The sequence below is a fragment of the Neophocaena asiaeorientalis genome, unplaced genomic scaffold (assembly GCF_003031525.2).
Source record: "Neophocaena asiaeorientalis asiaeorientalis breed wild unplaced genomic scaffold, Neophocaena_asiaeorientalis_V1.1 scaffold89, whole genome shotgun sequence".
Classification (NCBI taxonomy): Eukaryota; Metazoa; Chordata; class Mammalia; order Artiodactyla; family Phocoenidae; genus Neophocaena; species Neophocaena asiaeorientalis.
In genome coordinates, this window is record NW_020172592.1 from 5,364,774 (window position 1) to 5,386,195 (window position 21,422).

At 36.9% G+C, this 21,422-nt stretch overlaps 1 protein-coding gene across 2 annotated transcripts; it reads right to left on the reverse strand.

The window, feature by feature from the left end:
• Positions 1 to 36: 36 nt before the first annotated feature.
• Positions 37 to 21,070, reverse strand: TRA2A (transformer 2 alpha homolog). 2 transcript variants are annotated; one of them, XM_024738413.1, is made up of 8 exons: positions 20,870 to 21,070; positions 10,360 to 10,493; positions 6,789 to 6,954; positions 5,124 to 5,312; positions 2,845 to 2,960; positions 1,618 to 1,743; positions 1,085 to 1,152; positions 37 to 916 (listed from the first exon to the last, which is right to left on the reverse strand). In XM_024738413.1, the coding sequence occupies exons 1-8, from the start codon at positions 20,903 to 20,905 to the stop codon at positions 906 to 908; spliced, it is 846 nt and encodes a 281-aa protein (XP_024594181.1). In that variant the 5' UTR covers positions 20,906 to 21,070; the 3' UTR covers positions 37 to 905. The 2 variants fall into 2 exon arrangements, with proteins under 2 accessions (XP_024594181.1, XP_024594180.1); XM_024738412.1 differs by having other exon boundaries at positions 43 to 916; positions 1,618 to 1,764.
• Positions 21,071 to 21,422: the final 352 nt, after the last annotated feature.

The window sequence follows — 21,422 nt, forward strand, 5'->3', positions numbered from 1 at the left end:
ATTTTCCCATTGTACCACAATAAAGAGACAGTCCCATTTTCAAAGAAATTAACTTTTATTTGAAAGGAGACTACCCTTCCCCTCACTATTTCTAAGGACTCTATACAATAGCCTACTTAAACCATTTCCCTAATACCAAAATTTCTAACAGCAAAGCATACAACTGCTCTAAATAATAAATAAGGGTTGTCCTTCACTGATTAAACTTCAAAAATTCCAACACAAAAATCAAACTTTACGTTTTTAAGTTTTAACAAATGTATTTTAAATACAACATGTTTTGTAGGAGTCCACAAGCTTTTCATCTCTAAAAAAACGACATTTTTAGGGCTCAAAAATTCCATTCTTCAAAAGAAATGACCAAGTGTTTCCTTCTATAGCTTCAAACTTTCTACACTCAATTATTTGATTGCTCCATGCCACCCCAGACAAACCTGACATGACGGAACTACTTTATGTTACTAACTTTCCCAAAAGAAAGTTAAAAAAGGAGTTTGTAGTAAATGCAGCTCTCTAATACCATGTCTAATACAATATCTAACACAAAAGAAGCTTTAAAAAGATCATTTCTTTCCTCATTCGATTAGGCAGGAGTTAATTTTCTGTAAAAGCAACAAACAAACAAAAAAACATTTACAAAAGCATAACACTGGGGGTTCCTCTTTTACTCAAGATGCTTAACTACTCAAAATGACAATTACATCTTTAAGAATATAATAAAAGGGGTGAAAACAGCAATACAATCGACAAAGTGTAGATGCTAAATAAACCAAAGATGTTTGTAAGGGTTCTTTTTAAGGAGTAGGAAGGATTAGAAGCTTGGGGAAATCCAGAATTAAACAAAAAAAGAGAAAGGGAAAAAAAAAGAAAGAAAAATATGTCCTCAACTGCAACCACTCTGTTTATCAATAGCGTCCTGGAAAAGAGTAAAAAAAAAATTTTTTTTAATCAAATGAGAATTATAGTTTGACTTGCCTAGTATTTTCCCAACTATTAACAGTCACTATATACCTTAATTTTCTAAAATATAAACCATTAATTAGAAATGAGGTTCGTAATTCAACAAAAGCAAAAGCGTACGTACTTGGGCTGTAGGAACGAGATCTTGATCGTGATCTGTATCGACTATAGTAAGGAGAAGGCGATCTTCTCCTGTAGGAAATAAAAGATTAATCAGCATATCACATAATCACTACACCGAGGCAGATAAAACCAAAAATTCCATCATTCAAAATAATAATGGACCTAAGAGGAAAGCTATTAAGTTTTCCATGTGCCAACAATACTAGAACAGTATTGGCCAATACAGATAATTAACCTCTTTTCTTGGTCTTGAGAAAAATCATGTTTCCTACTTTCAAGAAAGCATCATATAAAATCTATTTAATTTTTTTCTTTTCGGCCACGCTGTGCAGCATGTGTGATCTTATCTTAGTTCCCCGACCAGGGATCAAACCTGTGTCCCCTGTGCTAAAGCATGGAGCCTCAACCTCTGGACCGTCAGGGAAGCCCCATATTTTAAAGATTTTTATTAATACACATTAAACAAAAATTAAAAGTGCCAAACACTACTACTATCATCTAACTTAGAACAGAAATCGTAAGTTAAAACATTACCTGTACCGGTAATCATAGTCTTCGTACCTGTCGTACCCACGATCATATCCTCTATCATAGTAAGAATCTCGACGTCTGCCACCTCCTCCACCTCCACCTCCACCACCACCACCTCCACCACCACTGCTACAGAAAAATGTGAAAACTCTACATCAGTGTGAATGATCACCTTCTGTCATCATTTAATATAAATGGATGCTTAAATAAAATGGAAGAAGGAAGGGAGATAGACGAGAGAGGAGAGATAACCCTTTCATGCTAATTACTTCCACGTCTCACTTTGCTGACTCCCATGGTATTCTGCTTTTGCTTCACATGTATAACATAAATAACCAGGAATAATTTCACGAAACTCTCCAAACTATAAAATGCTCTTCTATTAATGTACTATCCAAATCAGCAACACCTTTTCCATAAGGTGAAAAAAGCATCGTGCTTTTTTCCATAAGGTGAAAAAGTACCAAAATGCTAAGATGTATGTCCTATGACTAGTTCAAAAGCAGTTAATAAATATCAAGAATTTAAAAGTAACCAACCCTGAACACCAAAGAGAACTGACGTCCAGTGCTAAAAAATTTCAAGGTCTGGTGTTCAAACCTCTGGCAGTGAATTTAAACTCTAAGCCCTCTTTTTCCTGCTGTTTTCCCAACTCCTAATCATAGGGACATTATTTTCACTATTACTACTATTTTCTGTAGGCTCTCCTTATCAAATCCTATATTTTCCCAAGAGGCTTCACATTAAATGAAAGCCTATATTTCTTCTTTCACTCTTAAGAAATACTGCCTTTGGTTATATTATATTAAAAAAACTTTTATAAAAGTCCCTATTTATGTTGTACACAATGCAAAACTGGCTTTTTAAAAAACAAACATTAATATCAGTAAAACCATTCCATATACACAGAGGCTTCCAAGGTCACATATACATTTAGAGAACATTTAAAAGCATACAATTTTCTAGTATCTAATATTTTTTCTATTTCTGTAGTACAAGAAAATAGCCAGGAATGCACTTCAATAGTTTTAATTTCTCCCCATGCTCAAATATACATATAAAAAAATCAAAGAAATAAAACAATTCAAAGAATACATATAGTCATATTAAATAACTTTCAATTCAAATTACAGAGAAAAGAAGTTTATCTTTTGATTAATCAAAATTTTGCACACATTTCTGGTGGATTTCTGGCTCCTAAAATTCAGCTTAGGAAACTTGAAATCTTACTGAGTTGGTCTGCCCATGTATATGCCTGGTGTAGGTGTGTGCGCTCTCTTGGTGATAGAATAATCTACACGAATTCTTCTACCATCCAGCTCCATTCCATTTGCCCTTTCCATAGCCTATAAAGGAGAACAGGCACAGAAAGTCATGCATAATTCACCAAGGAGAAACTATCAAAACTGCAAAAAAATTTAACACATTTTTCATTTGAAATTTCAAAAATTAAAATTCTCTAAACACTTCTTTCTCAAGTAAGAAGGGCTAGGATTTGATGTATTAATCTCTGCTATATGCATGTCAATAGTACTGAGTTTTCAACGTACACATGGACACTTAAGCAGGCCTCTGCTGAAAGACTAGGGGCAGCTACAGCCATAAAGAAGGAACCACACAACCCAGGGAAGCCTGAAGAATTCTGAGGCTTCAGTAACTAGCTTCAGTCTCAGCAACTCAAAGCAGAAACTGCAACTCAGTGGACAAGTCTAAACTAGTCAAGTCATTCCTTGAAAACTTGTAGAGCCATTCCTTAAGTAACACACTGCCACCTAGTGAACTCCAAATATAAAGGAACTTCTTAATCCGCCAGCAAGTGCTGTCTTTATGTCTGTGCTCACATTCCGTAACACTTTGCCCTTTGGTACTAATACCAATAAATGCAAAAATGAATCCAACCACTTTAACACATTTTAAGAAGTTCTCAGGAACTAAGTAAAGTTGCCATTTTCATTTTATCTTATCCAGAAATAAGCCTAAGAGGAGGAGGTGTGTGAAAAGACTGGACAAACAAGTTTCATATTAAAAAAATGTTTAATTATGATATTGTTTGCACTACGCACTTCAGGTGAGATATCCTGGTATTTCTAAATTTACACCTTTATCCCTTAATTGAAAACAGGAATAAACCAATCACAAACATGTAACAGTAAAAAAAAACCATTACTGTGTCTATCATAATGTCTATAACATAAATGCCTTCAACTCAGAGCATTATTTTGTTAGAATTATCCAGGGTTTTTCAACCACACCACTACTGATACAGTTGGGGCCTGCTAATTCCGTGTTGCGGGTGGCTATCCTGTGCACTGTAGGATGTTCAGTATCATCCCTGGCCTCTACCACCAAATAAAAATAGCGTTTATTGTTTCTGAAAGATACTCTTTTATTACGACTGCTTATACCGCAATCAAACATTGCTGATGCAAAGAGCAATAATGACCTAGAGCCAACTACTGTCACGTGTAAAATGGTACAAAAAAGAAATGCCAGTACCTTCCATTTCTTTAACAAATGACCTTCAAAAATTCCTTAAAATGGAATTTTCTAATTCAGTCACCATGAACTTTTAATATGGAGAAGGCAAGCCTACTGCTTCCTCTATAATCCATTATCTAGAACATTAGAATAGCACTATTTCAAATCCCTGACATTGATTAGGATCATTCTGTCAGGCAAATTAAGAATGGCACTAAACAAAAATGAAAAAGTACCAATTCTTTCCATGTATTATTTTCATTTATAAAACAGAATGGTAGATGAACTTAAGAGAATAGACAGACAAAGCTCTGTAGAGACAGGGAGCTAATTATAGACACTTACAAAAATTAAACAGATTAAACCTAAACACAATTCTTTTTTTTCTTTTTTTCTTTTTTGGTTGCATTGGGTCTTTGTTGTAGTGTGCAACCTTCTCACTGCGATGGCTTCTCTTGTTGCGGACCACGAGCTGTAGGCACACGGGCTTCAGTAGCTGTCATATGCGGGCCCAGCAGTTGTGGTTCACGGGCTCTAGAGTGCAGGCTCAGTAGTTGTGGTGCATGGGCTTAGTTGCTCTGCGGCATGGGGGATCCTCCCGGACCAGGGCTCGAACCCGTGTCCCCTGCATTGGCAGGCGGATTCTTAACCACTGCGCAACCAGGGAAGCCCTAAACACAATTCTTTTAAAAGGTCAATGTAATCATTTGCTTGGAGTATGAATAAGGGTTATTCAAAAGAGAACATTTATATATACTTCACCTTTTCCATTAACTCAAACACAACCTCACTTTACAAAGCCGGATTTCAATAAAGATATGCCTATACCAGAGAGTATTAGCTGGAAAGTGAAACTGGCCATTCCAATTCTAATACTGAGAGGTAGAGTTTAAGTCATGTCAGACAATGAAAGAGGACATAATGTTTACAGAACTGGGAGTTTATCAATCAGCTTTTAACAGTAACTCAATACTAAATAATGCACATCAGAAAATTTTCAAAATGACAAATAATTACAAAAACAAAATTACCTCCTTTGAGTCATCTATTCTCTCGAAATAAACAAAAGCAAACCCTCGTGATCGTCCAGTTCGCTGGTCATAAACCACATTGACACCACTCAACGGTCCATATCGAGAAAATACTTCGCGAAGATCTCTCTCTGTTGTGTATAAACTGAGGCCAAACACTCCTAGACACGTGTTGGGATCTGGATTTGCCTGTTGAATAAAGATGTTATTTAACTTTGAGCTCCAAATTAAAATAAAAACACACAAAAATACTTTGCTTAGAACACTTCACCCAATACACAAAGACTATATTGTTTCAAGTCACTTGGAAACAAGAATTTAAAAGAAAAAAAAACAGGCGAGCTATATTTTACAGTTCATAGTACACTCAAGCCTTCTTTAGAATATACGCCAGGCTGCATCCTGCATAAAAATGTCCCTAACTTTCTAGCCCAGCAATTTTCAGAACGTATCCTAAGAATTCATCCTTAGTTTAATGCCATATTTTTAGTTTATTCAAATGTTTTATATCCCTTATAGATTTGTACTCAACGTTGACTTCATCTGCAATTGCTGATTAGATTCTCCTCCTCAATTTTCATTCTTTAGCAAGGATAATCTTTCAAGGTTCCCACAATCCAGATTTGAAAAAATAACATGCAAATTTCAAAACATCATTAAATAATAGCAGACTCCACCATGGTTAAATACAAACAAACCTCAATGTCACATATCCAAGACTCAATTTCCTTATCAATAATAAGGTAACTTGACTCAAAGAGAGATTAGAAGTATTATTTCATTGGGGAACTTTGCACATTGCTCAATATAAGTGTTAGCTATTAATATTACTACAGAGCTTTTGCTATTTCCTTGCTACCCCTTCCCATGGTAAAACTTTTAATCTCAGTATTTTCAACTCAATTCTTGGAACATATTGCTTCTTCCCCAATTTCTTTCTTTTATAAAAATAAATTTATTTATTTTATTAATTTATTTTTGGCTGTGTTGGGTCTTCGTTGCTGCACACGGGCTTTCTCTAGTTGCAGTGAGCAGGGGCTGCTCTTCATTGCGGTGCACGGGCTTCTCACTGCGGTGGCTTCTCTTGTTGTGGAGCACGGGCTCTAAGCACACGGGCTCTAGGCGCGCAGGCTCCAGGAGCTGTGGCACGAGGGCTTAGCTGCCCCGCGGCACGTGGGATCTTCCTGGACCAGGGCTCAAACCCATGTCCCCTGCATTGGCAGGCAGATTCTTAACCACTGCGTCACCAGGGAAGTCCCCAAATTTCATTTAACAACTCAAAAGTCAAAAAAAGAAAACACACTTGAATGCATGTAAACAATATTCATATAGCCAAGGATGTTTCTGAAGTACCACTTTTAAACAGTGCTCTAGCTCCCATAAAAGATGTTATACTATGACTAAATACACAGGAAAGACAAAATAAGCTTTCATTAACTTTGTTTTTTAAAATTTATTTATTTGGCTGCGTCAGGTCTTAGTTGCAGCACTTGGAATCTTTGTTGTGGCGTGCAGGCTCTACAGCACAGGCTTAGTTGCCCTGCAGCATGTGGGATCTTAGTTCCCTGACCATGGATCGAACCTGCATCCCCTGCATTGGAAGGTAGATTCTTAACCACTGGACCACCAGGGAAGTCCCGCATTAACTTTTAAAAAAACACATACCCTGCTGCCTGTATGTCTTCTCCGGTTAGACATTGGAGAATGACTTCGGCTCCTGCGACGCCGGTATTCTGGTGTATAGGACCTACTTCGAGATCGTCTCCTATGAGAGTGAGAATGGGATCTGGATCGAGTGTAACGTCTATGAGAATGCCTCCTTGACCTCGACCTTTGAGAGAAATAAATTTAGGTAAAGATACTGGAACAAAATGCCTAATGCTGTTAAAATCAAAAGCAAACGGACACCAAATGAAGGTTCCCTGAGCAGACAAAACCAGGTCAGTCATTAATTTACCTTAATCACCAAATACTGTGAAGACACTGCCTGCTCACCATATAAGCTGCTTTGTAACAACATACCACTGAGCCTCATTCCATGTTTGGCTGGAGTGCTCCCAGTTTGCAAAGTGTCTTTTTGGTATGTGTACAGTAAATTTTTACTAATTATGTTCATGATTCATTGGTTTTACTTTCGCTTTCTGAACTTTTGACAATGCCAAGGACCTATACCTATATATATCCCTGCTTATTCTCAGCTCGTTTCCCCTTTCAGAGGAAAAAGTATTCTTCCTCACTACAACTTCTCCTTGTTCCCAGTCTATCCCTTCTAAATTCACTCTTCCCACCTCACCTTACAAACATGTTAAGGCTCCACCTTCTTTAGAAAGAAAAAAACCAACTGGCACTAGCAAGAAAATTCTTTAATATTCTACAACATGGATAAACCTTGAGGACATTATGTGAAGTGAAATAAGCCAGTTATAAGAAGACAAATACTGTGTGATTCCACTTAGATGAGGTACTTAAGAGCAGTCAAAATCATAAGAGACAGAAATAAGATGGTGGTTGTCAGTGGCTGGGAGGAGAATGAGAATCATTGTTTAATGGGTAGAGTTTCAGTTTTACAAGACAAAAAGAATTATGGAGACGGATGGTTGCACAACAATATGAATGCATTTAACACCAGTGACCATACACTGAAAAATGGTTAAGACTATAAATTTTGTGTATTTCACCACACACAAGACAAAACAAACCATCAACTTCCATTACCATCACAATAAAATCGCTTGATTCTTATCACATTTTCAAAATAGTCCTATATTCCCTCCATTGTTAAGTATCATTTCCTTCCCAGTCTTTCCTTAGCCTGCTGCAATCTAGCATCTGCTAAATTAACTCGTCGCAACCTAAATCCCCACTAAACTAAGTCTTCATGTCTAATGGTCTTCATTTCTTCAAGCTTTCTACAGCATCTCACCAATCTCTCTACTGCTGATTCCCTAGTTCATCTCCTATTTGATTATTTCCAATTGCTCACAGTCCTTTTTCTTTGCCTATTAATGCAAAGAAAACGCTATTTCTTATTACTATTCATATGATCTATCCTTAAACACCCAGACCAGTAGTCATGAAAGTCATACAAAATAACTTCTATGAGGTATTCAATAAATGATATAAATGCTAAGGGCCAGAAAGTTTAAACAATAAAGCTAGGAGACTTAATAAGATTCTACTAGGGAGACAGGGGAAAAGTATTCTAGGAATACCAAGAACAAAGGTTCCTTAGCAAGAAAACATGGAAATGTGATTAGAGAATTGCAAAAGAGTATAATCTGCTAGGAATTAGGATACTTATAAAGGATGGAATGAAAATGAAGATGACGAAAGGACTGGGACAAATCTTGTGTATGAAGCTTAGAGTACAGCTTTATTGAAAGGAGGCAAACAATCTTGAGTGGGAATGAAAATAATATGAATGGCCTACTATCTACAAGAAATTAATCACTGGCCGGGGTGGGGGAGAAACAAGAAAATAACTTGTGTTTTATACGAATAATAAACAGGACATTTCCTATTTTCCTTAGCACCAATTTATAGCTTCAATTTAAAATATAAAAAACATTAATAAGTTGTCACATAAAATATCAATAGTTACATTTAAATGCAGTTGGTCCTTCGTGTGGAGGGCTGACTGTACCATGCCATTTTATATAAGGGACTTGACCATCTGAGGATTTGGTATCCGCAGAAGAACCAATCCTTCCCCAACAGATACTGAGGGAGGACTATAGTAACAAAAAGTGACGTTAATTTAATATCTTTCAGGACTGCTTACCTTTTCTCTAAGTCAGATAGTGATAAATATTACGAAAAAAATTAGGAATAAGGGAATAAAGAGTGTGCATGGTATTTAATGTTCTCCAGTGATACAAGAGCAGAGAACTGCATCAAGTGATATGAGAATATCTTGATGGAAGAGAATTCTAGGCTAAGGGCAGCAAGTACAAAAGTCTTAAAATGAAAATGTGCTCACTTCTGTTTCTACACCTGAATTCTATCTAGCACTATTCTGCACATGTGGATTCAATTAATTATATAGAGTGGTTAGCAAATCAAGCACTAGGCTGGACCCTGGATACAACAGAGAAAAAGACATAGCTGTGGATTGCACGAAAAGTACGCCTTTGATTCTTTTGTCTCATGCCCCCTTGCAATCACACTCTATTCAAAGACATAAATTACCTCTTTAAAGAAGAAATTACAATGACTTATCAAACCGACTGTCCAGGTTGTTTTTATTTATTTACTTTAAATTTTATTTATTTGTTTATTTATTTGGCTGTGTTGGGTCTTCGTTGCTGTACGGGCTTTCTCTAGTTGTGGCAAGCGGGGGCCACTCTTCATTGAAGTGCGCGGGCTTCTCATTGCGGTGGCTTCTCTTGTTGTGGAGCACAGGCTCTAGGGGCATGGCTTCAGCAGTTGTGGCTGTGAGCTCTAGAGTGCAGGCTCAGTAGTTGTGGCGCACAGGCTTAGTTGCTCTGCAGCATGTGGGATATTCCCGGACCAGGGCTTGAACCCGTGTCCCCTGCATTGGCAGGCAGGTTCTTAACCACTGCACCACCAGGGAAGTCCCAGGTTGTTTTTCACTGTTTTTTCCACACACCAGTACACCTGGGACATCTGATACAGTGAGCCTTGCAGTGGCTCACTAGAGTCTTTGTTTTAATCAGTGTAAGTGGTAGTGGCTGGGGCTCTGAATCACTCCAGGACCACTTCCTGCCAATTGTATCTGACCAGAGTTCCACGCTGGATCTAATTAGTTAGAATCTTCAGGTAAAGGATGTAGCTGGAAGGTGAAACTTGAAAAATCTTCTGAAATCATTCTGATAACCAGTACAACATACATACATCAACCATCTCTGCACTAAACTGCATGCCAAGTCTCCAATGGAGAAAATTACCTTTTTGTTGTGTAAATATTATTGAAATAATATCAAACGTTAACCTTCAAATGCCAAGCACATTTAAATCAAACAACACATTTAATTTGTATTAATAGCTAGCATCAGATTAATGGACGAAGGGAAAATTCTACCTTATCTTTGTATCTACTACGTATCATTCATTTCTAAACCACAGATTAAAAAAAAGACTTCATGATTTTGAGTCTTCAGTGAAATTTCCACAAAAAATGCAACAAAAATGAGGGATTTGGTAAAAACCACTTTGCCCTGAAAAATCCAAGAAAAGCATTTTAAACATACTTACATATTATTTTAAACACACTTACCTGGATTTTGATCTTGATCGAGAATGGGATTCAGAGTGTTTGGAAACTCTTGATGGACTACGAGATCCTGACCTGCTCTCCGATTTTACACGAGCAGGAGTTCCCGTTGGAGATTTTGACTGAGAGCGAGACTCCTAACAAAGAAGACAGTATTACAAATGGCACTGGTCACGTAGATGCCTAACACCTAACATTTAAAGTACCGTAATTATTTATATTGATTGCTCCTGAAAAACAAATGGTTAGGCAACACCCTCCAGAAAAAATTTCAGCTCATTAATAACCCATTGTTAATACTGCTAACTGTCCTCAATAATTCCCTACTTGAACCAGATCACCAATTCTCTATTAACTAAGTAATCATGCAAATTCATCTACAACTTGATCATACAGACACTGGAACATAAACCATACATTTACTTAACCTAGGACCCATTCATTCTTCCAGATTCTTTTAATTCTACTTCACTCTTGCTTTCTACTTCTCTTCATTCTTCATTGAGTTTTTCATTTTTCATACTTCGTGTATTCTTCCCCAATTCAAACAATTCAAAATAGCCTTAAAAAAAAATATTCAAGTGCTTCTATCTGACCAATCTTCTGTTCAATTTTTTCCCCCATTCAATTTTAATTTTCTGATCTTTAATACTTTTCATTAGCCTTCTTTTATCTTGATTTATCTTCCACATTCTTGGAAAAAACTCTTCAATTTCTTCACGAACATTAACCTTAATGGAAAAAGAACATTTAGTATATTTAAGCACGTGGGGATTATAAAACTCTGCTGGAGTTCAGAATGTTATCTACCAAATGGAAAAGCCAGCAGGTAAAGTGCAAATAACTAGTTTATTAAAAAAACAATTTTATAATCTTTAAAGTTGTTCAAAAGTCTAGTTTCTAACAATTAAAGAGAATTTACTGAATTTCTCTAAATGTTTTTACCATACTCTTCACCCTCCTCCCCTTTCATATTTCATCCTAGTTCCTAAAACGTGAACAGTTTTAATATAAATACTTAATTCAAGCATAACTCTAACAAACTGTAACCCCCCCACCTATGCCTTAAGTTTTCACTAATTTATAACCTGAAGATTCCAAGTGATCTTAAAATAAGCCTTCACTAAGCCATGCTAAGGTATCAAGATATAGTTAAAGCAAAGCATCATAGGCTGAAAGATTTGTACACACCTATCTAAACTCACACATTATAGGACACATGTTGAGGTTCAAAGAAGTAAAAAAAATTAGTAAAATCACTACCATCTCCTGATTTTGTTTGACCACTATCTTTGCTCACTCTGACTTAACCAGAAAGATACAACCTGAAATAAAACAAGCATACTGAAAAAACCCAAGGGGAAAAGAAAGTATGAAATTTAAAAAATTTCCCCTTTGGCTTGTAAATTCCTAGTAGTAGATGTATTTTTGCAACTGAGCCATTTTAAAAATTCTATTTTATCCAATGAAGTACATAACGTACATTACAAAATTAGTATCATGGTCTTTATTGTTTATCCTACCTCTTTTGTTCATAGTTTTTGCATATTTTATGCAGCTATGCATACTTATACTCCCTTCAGTAACTATATCCTTTATCAGAAAATTGACTGGCTTCTGAAGAAGCTGGATATAAAAAACTGATTAAAAGCCTGTTTGTTTTTTTTTAAATTTGATAGACATATGAAGCACTTATGACCGAAGTTGGATGGACAGTGTGGTTTCTCTGTCCACTTAAGCCTTGATTATTAGTGAAAATAATCCCAATTTCACACCAATTTTCATTTAGGCTATTTATTAAGACTATCACGCAACTTCCTTAAAGTTTTCCTTCAGGTTTAATATCAAAAGACTTATTCATCAAGGACAGTACTAATGCTGCTAGGCCTATTTATTTTTTTCAGATGAAAACAAAATCAAAATACATAGCTACCTTTCTGTTTAATATCAGCTTTTCCCATTTATTTACCTACAATAAGTCTTTCACCACATCTCAGATACTTGCTAAATTTCTGGACAGATGCCTGGAGCAGGCACAGCAACTTAGGCTTTTTCATTCACTGAAACTGTAAAAGCAGCACATTCAGGACTAAAAACAAAAACAAAAACAAAACAAAAGTATGGCTAATTCACTTGTAATTGAAGCCTCACAGGCCAGTTCATTACCTATAATTCATTAGGTAAAAATATATTCCCCTCTCCCTTTTGGCTTTCCCTCATATAAAACAGATCCCCTGGTATAAATCTACAAACATCACCACAGCCTTTGTTATACATATAGAAAGCTTTGAGTTCTGTGACACTCTAAAGCCTTTTTTAGGATAGAAATCAAAATTTTATATATTAGGTTTAAGCCTTCCATCATAAAAACAATAGTTGAAAATTATTCAGTAGTGCTGAAAATAACCACTTTTTAGGTATTAATGTTAACAAGGTAACTCCGTAACAACTTAAAGTTTAAATTTTAAATCCCATTTCTGGTATAGCAACGCACTGGAAAATATGCAATTTTCCTTTTAGTTTGTTAACAAAAGCATTAAGATATGACAGAATATCTTTTCAAAAGACATCAGCAAATTTAAAAGAAGGCTTGCTTTTTATTATCCAAGGTGTCACATATACGTAAGTTGCCTACTCTTCAATTTTTATATCAGGGAAACCTCAAACTACATATTTTTTCCCCCCGGAATCATTCAAGATTAAGAAAGAGTAACTTCCCTTTAACTTAAAAAGATGTCAATAATTTTAACTTCCAAAAGCAATTTGGAGACTTATCTATCTAAAAAGTAAATCAGTAACTGTCAATAAACTTAAAAGAATAAACTGTAAAGCATAAAAAACTTTCAACCTTCATAATTATTTTTACTATAATACTAAACAAACGCCCTGTCATTGTAAAGAACTGGTAGTTTAGTCTTCAAACACACATAGTCATATTCACCATTTTAAAATAACATTCCTCAAAGGCTGATAACCAAATAAATGCCACTTTCACCAAACTGTGCATTGGCAATCAGGCAACCATAAGCCCTTTATGGACAAATGCTGGATTATCCTTTTCTACCTTTGACTTGTCTTCATTATGAAATGGTAATTTCAACTTTTTCCAAAGAAATTCATACAACTATTCAGAATTTGGAAACGGAACTGAAATTGCGAAGAGAAAAATAAATATTGAGAAGGGGTGTTACCTGTCCTGTTTCACTGGAGACTACTTAACCTGCTCTTAAAGCTGTCCAGTCAAGAAGTTCTGCAAATTCTTCAGTAACCTGCATCTAGACCCACTGACCATTAAAAATATAGTGCCTACTTGAAATGGGCAGATTAATGACTCAACCAAATCATACCACGAATTTTAACAGAAATATATCTTAAGGAGGCTTCCAGTCTACCTTACCTACTATAAACGAGGAGCTAGGCAGAACGTTCTCACAGTACAACCTGCTTAAATAGTGTCCATTTTGGTTTTTTTTTTTTTGCGGTACGCGGGCCTCTCCCTGTTGTGGCCTCTCCCGTTCCGGAGCACAGGCTCTGGACGCACAGGCTCAGCGGCCATGGCTCACGGGCCCAGCCGCTCCGCGGCATGTGGGATCTTCCCGGACTGGGGCACGAACCCATGTCCCCTGCATCGGCAGGCAGACTCTCAACCACTGTGCCACCAGGGAAGCCCCTGTCCGTTTGTTTTTTGAACTATTTTTGAACTATTTTTTATTAACAAGATGCCTCTGGTGGTAGTTGAAGGACACAGCCAAAAATAAAAAGGCGCTAACTACAATTACTATAGTGTATCCAATACAAGCAAAGAACTATCTTTCTATGTATAAAAATAGTATAACCATGTACTATTTTTTAAACCAGGAAAAAGGTTATTAAATATGTTCATGTCGAACATGAACGATTCCTACAGCAAACAATAACTTCAGGGTCTTTTAATACAGCTAGTATATTATAGATGGGAAAAAAATTCTGACCATATGTATACTTAATACTTAAAGCCCATTAAAATAAACCAATATAAATGCTATGCTGTAACCCATTCTAACATTATGGCAAGGCAAATTCCAAGGCAAACGCCAAGTAAGAGTGCCAAGTTTACAGAAATTCAAGTCTATATGAATATAGTATACGCTTTTAAAACAAATTCTCAAAATTATATTTCCCTACTACTTTGTAAAACTGGAGATTTCCACAGAAACATACGAGTGCATTTAGGTAAACTGTATGTGGGGGTGGGGAGGATTTTAAATTACCCAAATAACTTATATTTATTGTACAAGAATTTCCTTCTTTAGGATTTGAGGGAAACCTGTGTTTACTCATTTCTTTCATTTCAGTCTACAGAAATAGCAGTTCTGCCTCCTTCCTTTCGAGTATGATAGACTGCTTCTTTTACAGATTCATCCTTAGGCTTGTAAAAGAAATACTTTCACTCTCTTTTTAATCCATAACTGGTATTAGAGCAATTTCTTAAAAAGAAAATACCGATTGCTCATAACATTAGCTATTTTTAAATGGTAATTTCCCCCTTTTTAAAGTCATCCCAGTATCTGCATTCTAAGTAAGATTAAAGTGGTCTTTGTACCTACAAAGGCTCACACATATTCCAACCTGTATGTCTTTATATTCTCTAAAGTTTGGAATAATTTTGGCAATGTGTTAGACAAATTATTAAGGAATTGACAGTTAATCAAATTTAAACTCATGTCACACTGTGAAATTACCTGTAAAATCTACAAATCTTCTGTACAAATTTTATTTATTTATTTAGTTTGGCTGTGCCACAGGGCTTTGCGGGATCTTAATTTCCTGGCCAGGGATCAAACCCTTGCCCTCGGCAGTGAAAGCTCGGAGTCCTAACCACTGGACTGTCAGAGAATTCCCTTCTGAACAAATTTTAAATGTGGCTCATAAACCGGCTGGCTTATATGCCATGATCAATTGTAATGTCCAAAAAGCTAGTGTGTAAGTGGCAACTTCAAAGGTACAGAAACAAGTATAAAAAGGCTAAAGAGGTTTAACTATATTAAAACAAACTACTAAGAACCTGTTACAGAATTCCCTACTTATGTTCTCATCTTCTAATGTCATGGAGTATTTACAAATCTTGAATAAGTAAGACTACAGGGCTTTAGTTTCAAGGAAAAAAAATAACTTTTCTTCTACCTCAGATTGGTCAGGCCTAGTCACTCACTTTGGTGAAAATCATGAGACAATAAGGATTATACAGAACTACATACAGCAGTAACTTAAAGGAGGGAGGGGAAACAACACTTCCTTCTGTTATTCTCTTCTCAACTTTTCTTTTTTTAGTGTTTACTGATTCTTTTCCCCATCTGATCGCTACCATTTTCTCACCTCCACTTCAGTCTTACTAAATTGGTTATGACATGTGTACAAATAATCAGTATTAATTCAGTCAGCTTGTGGATATATACCTTTTATAAAGGTCCCAGGGTTAGTTACTTGATGCCTGAGCACCCACTGATGCTATCAAAGAGGTTTTCGCACTGTTCACAAGTTCTAAAAAACTATTATGCTGATTACTCATGGCTATTTCACACCTGTTACATTACACACTATACCATAAGTAAGTAACCCCACTTCATTTACAAAATTAAGTCCATAAACAAAGTTTATCTGTATTTTTTTAATGACTCTCATTCTTAAATATTTAAATCTCTTGATATTCTTTCAGATCCCAAGACTCTTTATACTTGTTTTAGGAATGGTACAAATCATAAAAAGTACCTACAAAAAATCTGTAAAATTAGTTAGGCACCATGGGTATGATTAGTTGCACTGCTCTTTTTAAAAATCCCAACTTCTGCTTATAATGAGCAAATTAGCACCCTTCAGTGAAAGAAACTCAAATACAAAAATTTGAGTATTAAAACGTCACCTTAAGTTTCACAAATTCTCTGCTTAAATGGATGGGGGAATAAAAAAGAATTAAAATTGGATAAACCATAGTACTTTAGGGAAAAAAAATTAAACCCAAGACACATGACTATCCCCCAAGTTTAATACCACTGCTACTAAAAGGAAGCCTTACCCTTTTAAGCCTTACCCTTTTGCAACAGGTTGATGAGATATATAAATTGCTTAAGAAGGTGAACCAAGTTTTGTTTTTTTTAAAGCTAAAGTGCTAACATTCTTAATCTGTAACAGGGATTCAATCGTATTTGTATTCTTAAAAAAAAAAAAAAAGAAAGAAAGAAAAGAAAAAAAGAAAGGAGTTTTTTTTTTTAAAAGGAACCAGTCACCAAGCTGGGTTTTTAATGGCATAGTCATCACCCTTATTATAATTACAAACCAGGGTTCAAAGAAGCAAAAAACCACCAAAAAAACAAAAAGCAAAACCTCCCCCATTTCTGCTATTCTTCAACAAAATATCTTAACACACACAAATTTAAATTCCAAACTGATACAGATAAATTTGTGTTTGGCTCTTCACTTTTATCATCCAGGTAATCATCTCATATATTAAGACGGGGAACACTAGGAGTCTCTTTAAAATATTCCAGCTACTCAAGAAGCCAGAATAAGCTCTGAAAAACGGACGCCAGAGTAAGTAGTATTCTTCCTCTTCAACTATTCTAAACTATTCTACAAAGCATAGACAATTGTGGAATTATAAGCTAGAGAATCCTTAACCTCTATTAAGAGCACTGGGCCACTGTCAAAGAAAAAAATTGGACTTAACGTTTTTCTAAGCTTCATTCAAAAAAAAATTAGAGGTAGAGGGGAATAAGTAAAATAACAAGAAAGTCTTAATTTCTGTCCCCCTTAATTTCTATCAAGGACACTAAAATTTTTTGAGATTGAATTTTAGTTGAAGTTGTATTCTTTTTCTGAAGATGACAAAGTCATAGATCAAGTGCCAACATCACTCCCAGCTCCAAAAGACATTTCCGCTTAAAATTCTGTTAACTTGATATACATGTCCCAAGCAAACTGCTTTAATGGACCTACTTATTGATATTTTATCAGCACCACTATTCTCCTGGATCCCTTAAAAATGTCTCACTCATTCTTTACATCCCACTGTTGTCCAGTTTAGATCAGATTTTTCATAAGCTCCTTCCTTAAATATTTCAAGTGTGCCCTGCTGCTCTTCCTATATTGGTCTCATTCTTTGCTAAAATTCCTTTCATTTTGCCACTCCCAGAACTAAAAATCCATAGATGGCTCCTTACTGCATACTGGATTAAGTCCAAATTTCTAAATCTAGAATTCAAAATCCTCCATTATCTGACTACACAGTCAAATCTATCATGTCTCATTAGTCCAGCAACCTCTTCCTTGTCTCATCCTTATAATCAATATTCGTATTTCCCTTATCATAATGTCCAGCATAAGTTTTACATATTAAAGCTTTCCCTTTCCTCTAAGCTCACGGAACTGCTCAGCTTTATTTTCTGAATTCCTTATTAATTCTATCACACAGCACTTGATTATATACTTACTTTTACCCAGATGTGAGCTGTCAGTCATCTTAAATCAGACTCCAAGCTCTCTTTCCCTCAAGAACACCTGGCCTTTACTAAAAAGGTAGTGGATGCTCAACAGTTTCACCCCAGGCAGAAGGGAAATTGGTCGGTTAACTGTTAGGGTTACTTATAACAAAATTCAGCCAATTATATTTTCTTTCCTAAAGCTCTTTTACTCCAGTCCTTTGAAAATGCAAGAGATATTAATATATAATGGAAAATTAAGCTCCTGTCATTGTTTTCAGCAAACTCCATTAATGGCTCTGAGACACTGAAGTGCAGTGTGCTCCTTTAAAAAAAGTAATCAAAATATATACACAGCATAGCTTAAGTATACAATGAGCAATGGACTGGGACTTGTAAATCTCAGATTTCTGGCTGCATGGTCTTCTGGACCTAAGTTTTTAATTTCTTAAAATGCTAAGAGTTCTCCAGCCCTTGCAAGATTATGAGCAGTATATGAGAAAATATGTCAAAGATGGCGGGGAGGGGAGGAGATGCTAAAATGCTATAGAAGTAGTAACTATTAGTACCAGTCCTGATTCTTTAATATGTTCCGCAGTCTCTAGGAACTTACCCTCTAATTTTAAATATCTTTTCAATAAGATGGCGTTAAAATGTGTTGTTTATTCTATACATAAAGCAAATGAAATCTGAATACTGACCTATGTTTTCTCTAATTTGTTTTAGTCAAAAAGTTTGAAGTATAATAACAAAACACCTCAGAAACATCATTTGAAAATCCTTTTTCTGAGGCTCTCTAAAAGGTTACTACATTTAGATACAAAGATAACACAACAACTGTATTCTATAAAACCTTTTTAAATTGCTGGTTTGTGGTTAGTTGATAAAAGATCACTATAGTTTAAAAACCAAAAGAACTGGTGAATATGAAACTGCTTTAAGAGAACAACAATGACAAAGCATACACCCTCAGAAAAGTTTCTGGCATTTTAATTCTTCACCCAATTATGAATAAAGACAAATACCTCAACCAACCAAAAAAAAGAAAAGGTAACAGGTGAATGTATTTATTATACAATCGGAGTTCATTAATACTAAAACACATTTGGGTATCACATGTGAAAAAATATTTTCTATGACCACAAACACTCTAAAAGGAAAAGGTAAAAACCTTTTTCTATTAAAATAAATTGTTAATGCCTACATGCATTTTAGCTTAAAACTGGGTGGGAATCTTACATTTATTTCTTCCTCAGATGGGTAAGGTAACAATTACCTAGAACTAGCCAAATTCAACCTGATGACTACATAAAAAAATAAGAACTTAAAGGAAAACAAGGTCCAAAACAGTAGTCCTCTTCACTTCACCACAAACCAAAATAAACATTAACTGCCCAAAACTGTACTGAAGTTAACTGAAGATTAACAGACAGCAAAATTTCTTCCCATAACTACCTAACATTTTCAAAACAAGAAGCAGCTTATGACTATCGACCACCTAAATACCATTACGATTTTAAAAACTTCTGTTGTGACAATCAATACCCCATCCTAAAAAATGAGCAGGTTCAACTATTCATTAATATATAACGCTCCAGATTTTATTAGAGAAATCCAATCTTAAAGGCATTAAAGATAGCTTTCTTTGTCTCTAACCTCAAAAAGAAAACCCTAAATTGACCGTCTGATTTAACTGTCTGGTTCCAGATGCTTATCTTATGAACTTCTTATAAAAAGACAAAATTCATTCCATCCAGCATACACCTGAAGTGTTTTTTATGAGGTTTCCCCTAGTGACCAAAATGCCAACACAAGAGCCGGAAAATGCTGTCTGGGGACTGTTTTCTTTTCAGGGTTCTACACTAGCTCACATCAATTTTCACTACGAGGGTAACTTCGGAAATATAACCCAATCATTGCTAAACGTTCTAGTATCTTTAAGCTGAGGATAACGTATCTTTGTGATGTTTATATTCATCACATCCAAAATAATGAAAAACTTTGAGCCCTCTTTCCTGGGGGATGGGTTGAGAACAGAAATGGAAGACAGAGGGCCTGTAATTTTCAGGTAACGTTTTGAGTTAAGAGAGTAGCATAGCATTAACTACTGTAAAAATACTGAGCCATGAAATTTGTTCAGTTATGTAAGATTAAGACAGAAGATTCTCTTTTTTGTTTTTTGTTTTTTACCGTAAAAACCTGTAAAGGAGTGGTCAGTGTTGAGGTGAAAGGTCATAGGAAGAAAAGCATTAAAAGGTGAGATATAAAGAAGAGAAAGAAAAAAAAAGCCCAACATCAAGGAATTCGAAAAATAAGGCGTTATAGCATTTCCACATTCATTTTGAAGTGAAAGGAAAGCAGAAGGGACATTAAAGGAAAAGGGCTCCTCGCGTAGTTTTCCCCTCACAGCTCTCGTCTTAAGAACGCTTAAGGGTCGGTGCGGTCGTTGACTAACCACTTCATTAGGCTCGTCCCACCTTCAACCTCAAGGCTTTCGCCTTTATAGACGCAACGCCGCCGGTTCCAACAGAGACGCGGCCGCTCACTGCAATAGAGAGCCAAGGAGACACAGGCCCCAGCTAGTCCCACGCCAGCTTCTCCCCGCCCGGACAGCAGCCCCGCGCACTTTCGACCCCGAGACCCTCTACGATGCTCGGGGTCGCCAGAAACGCCACCGCAGGAAGCACCTACCACTATTCCGGCCAGGGGGAACTCCCTGCCGTCTCCTCCCGCCCCACCGGGACCCACACCTCGGAACAGAGATAAGGAAGCCTCGGGGTGGGGAGAAGGCAGGGCGCACCGCTGGGGGAAATCAGACCCAGGGGTCCAGCTATCAGTCTCCAAAGAAAGGGGGAAGGGGAGGTTATCCGTGGTGTTTGGGGCAAGAGTGTAACCCAGAAGCCATCTTGGGATGTGAAGAAGCGACCTCGATGGCTCCAGAGGTTGCTCCCCGTGGGCCCCCGCAGAACTCCCCGCAACCCCGCCCGACCGCGCTCGTCCCAGAAAAACCCCGAGCATCGGGCCGCCGCCGAAGACGGCTCCCGCGGCTTTGTACTCACTCTGCCCTCGAAGTTGTTCTCCTCTACATCACTCATGTCGGCCAGGCACTCCCCAGAACTAAATAAGAGACAGGTCTCGGCTTGAGGGCCGATGGCCTAATCAACCAGCTGACTGGACCGTGGGGAGGAGGAAAGAGTCGGCAACAACAGCCGCTCCACTCCACTCCCACTCGGTCGCAGGCTCCGGCAAAATGGCGCCGATGCCGCCAGAAACCTTCTGGCCTCCCGAGTGCGCGACGTAAGGAGGCGGAGCGTCTCTGTGATGTCAAGGGGCCCCGCCCCCAGCGAGGTTTTGTGGTGGCCCCGGCCTAGCAACGCGGGCAGTCCGAGCTCTGACCCTCCGCATCTTCGAGTCGCATGCCCACCAGACCTCCGAACTTCAGACTCCTTCCGACGCGTCAGTCCTTTTGAAGATTTTCAGTCACCAGATAAGCTTTTATTGACCTTGGTCCCTTTATATATTTTCCAAGTGGATTCTGATGGAACAGAAAAAACTGGAATCGTCTACATAATTAGTAGGCTTTTTTTTTTTAATTAGTAGGCTTTTTATTTT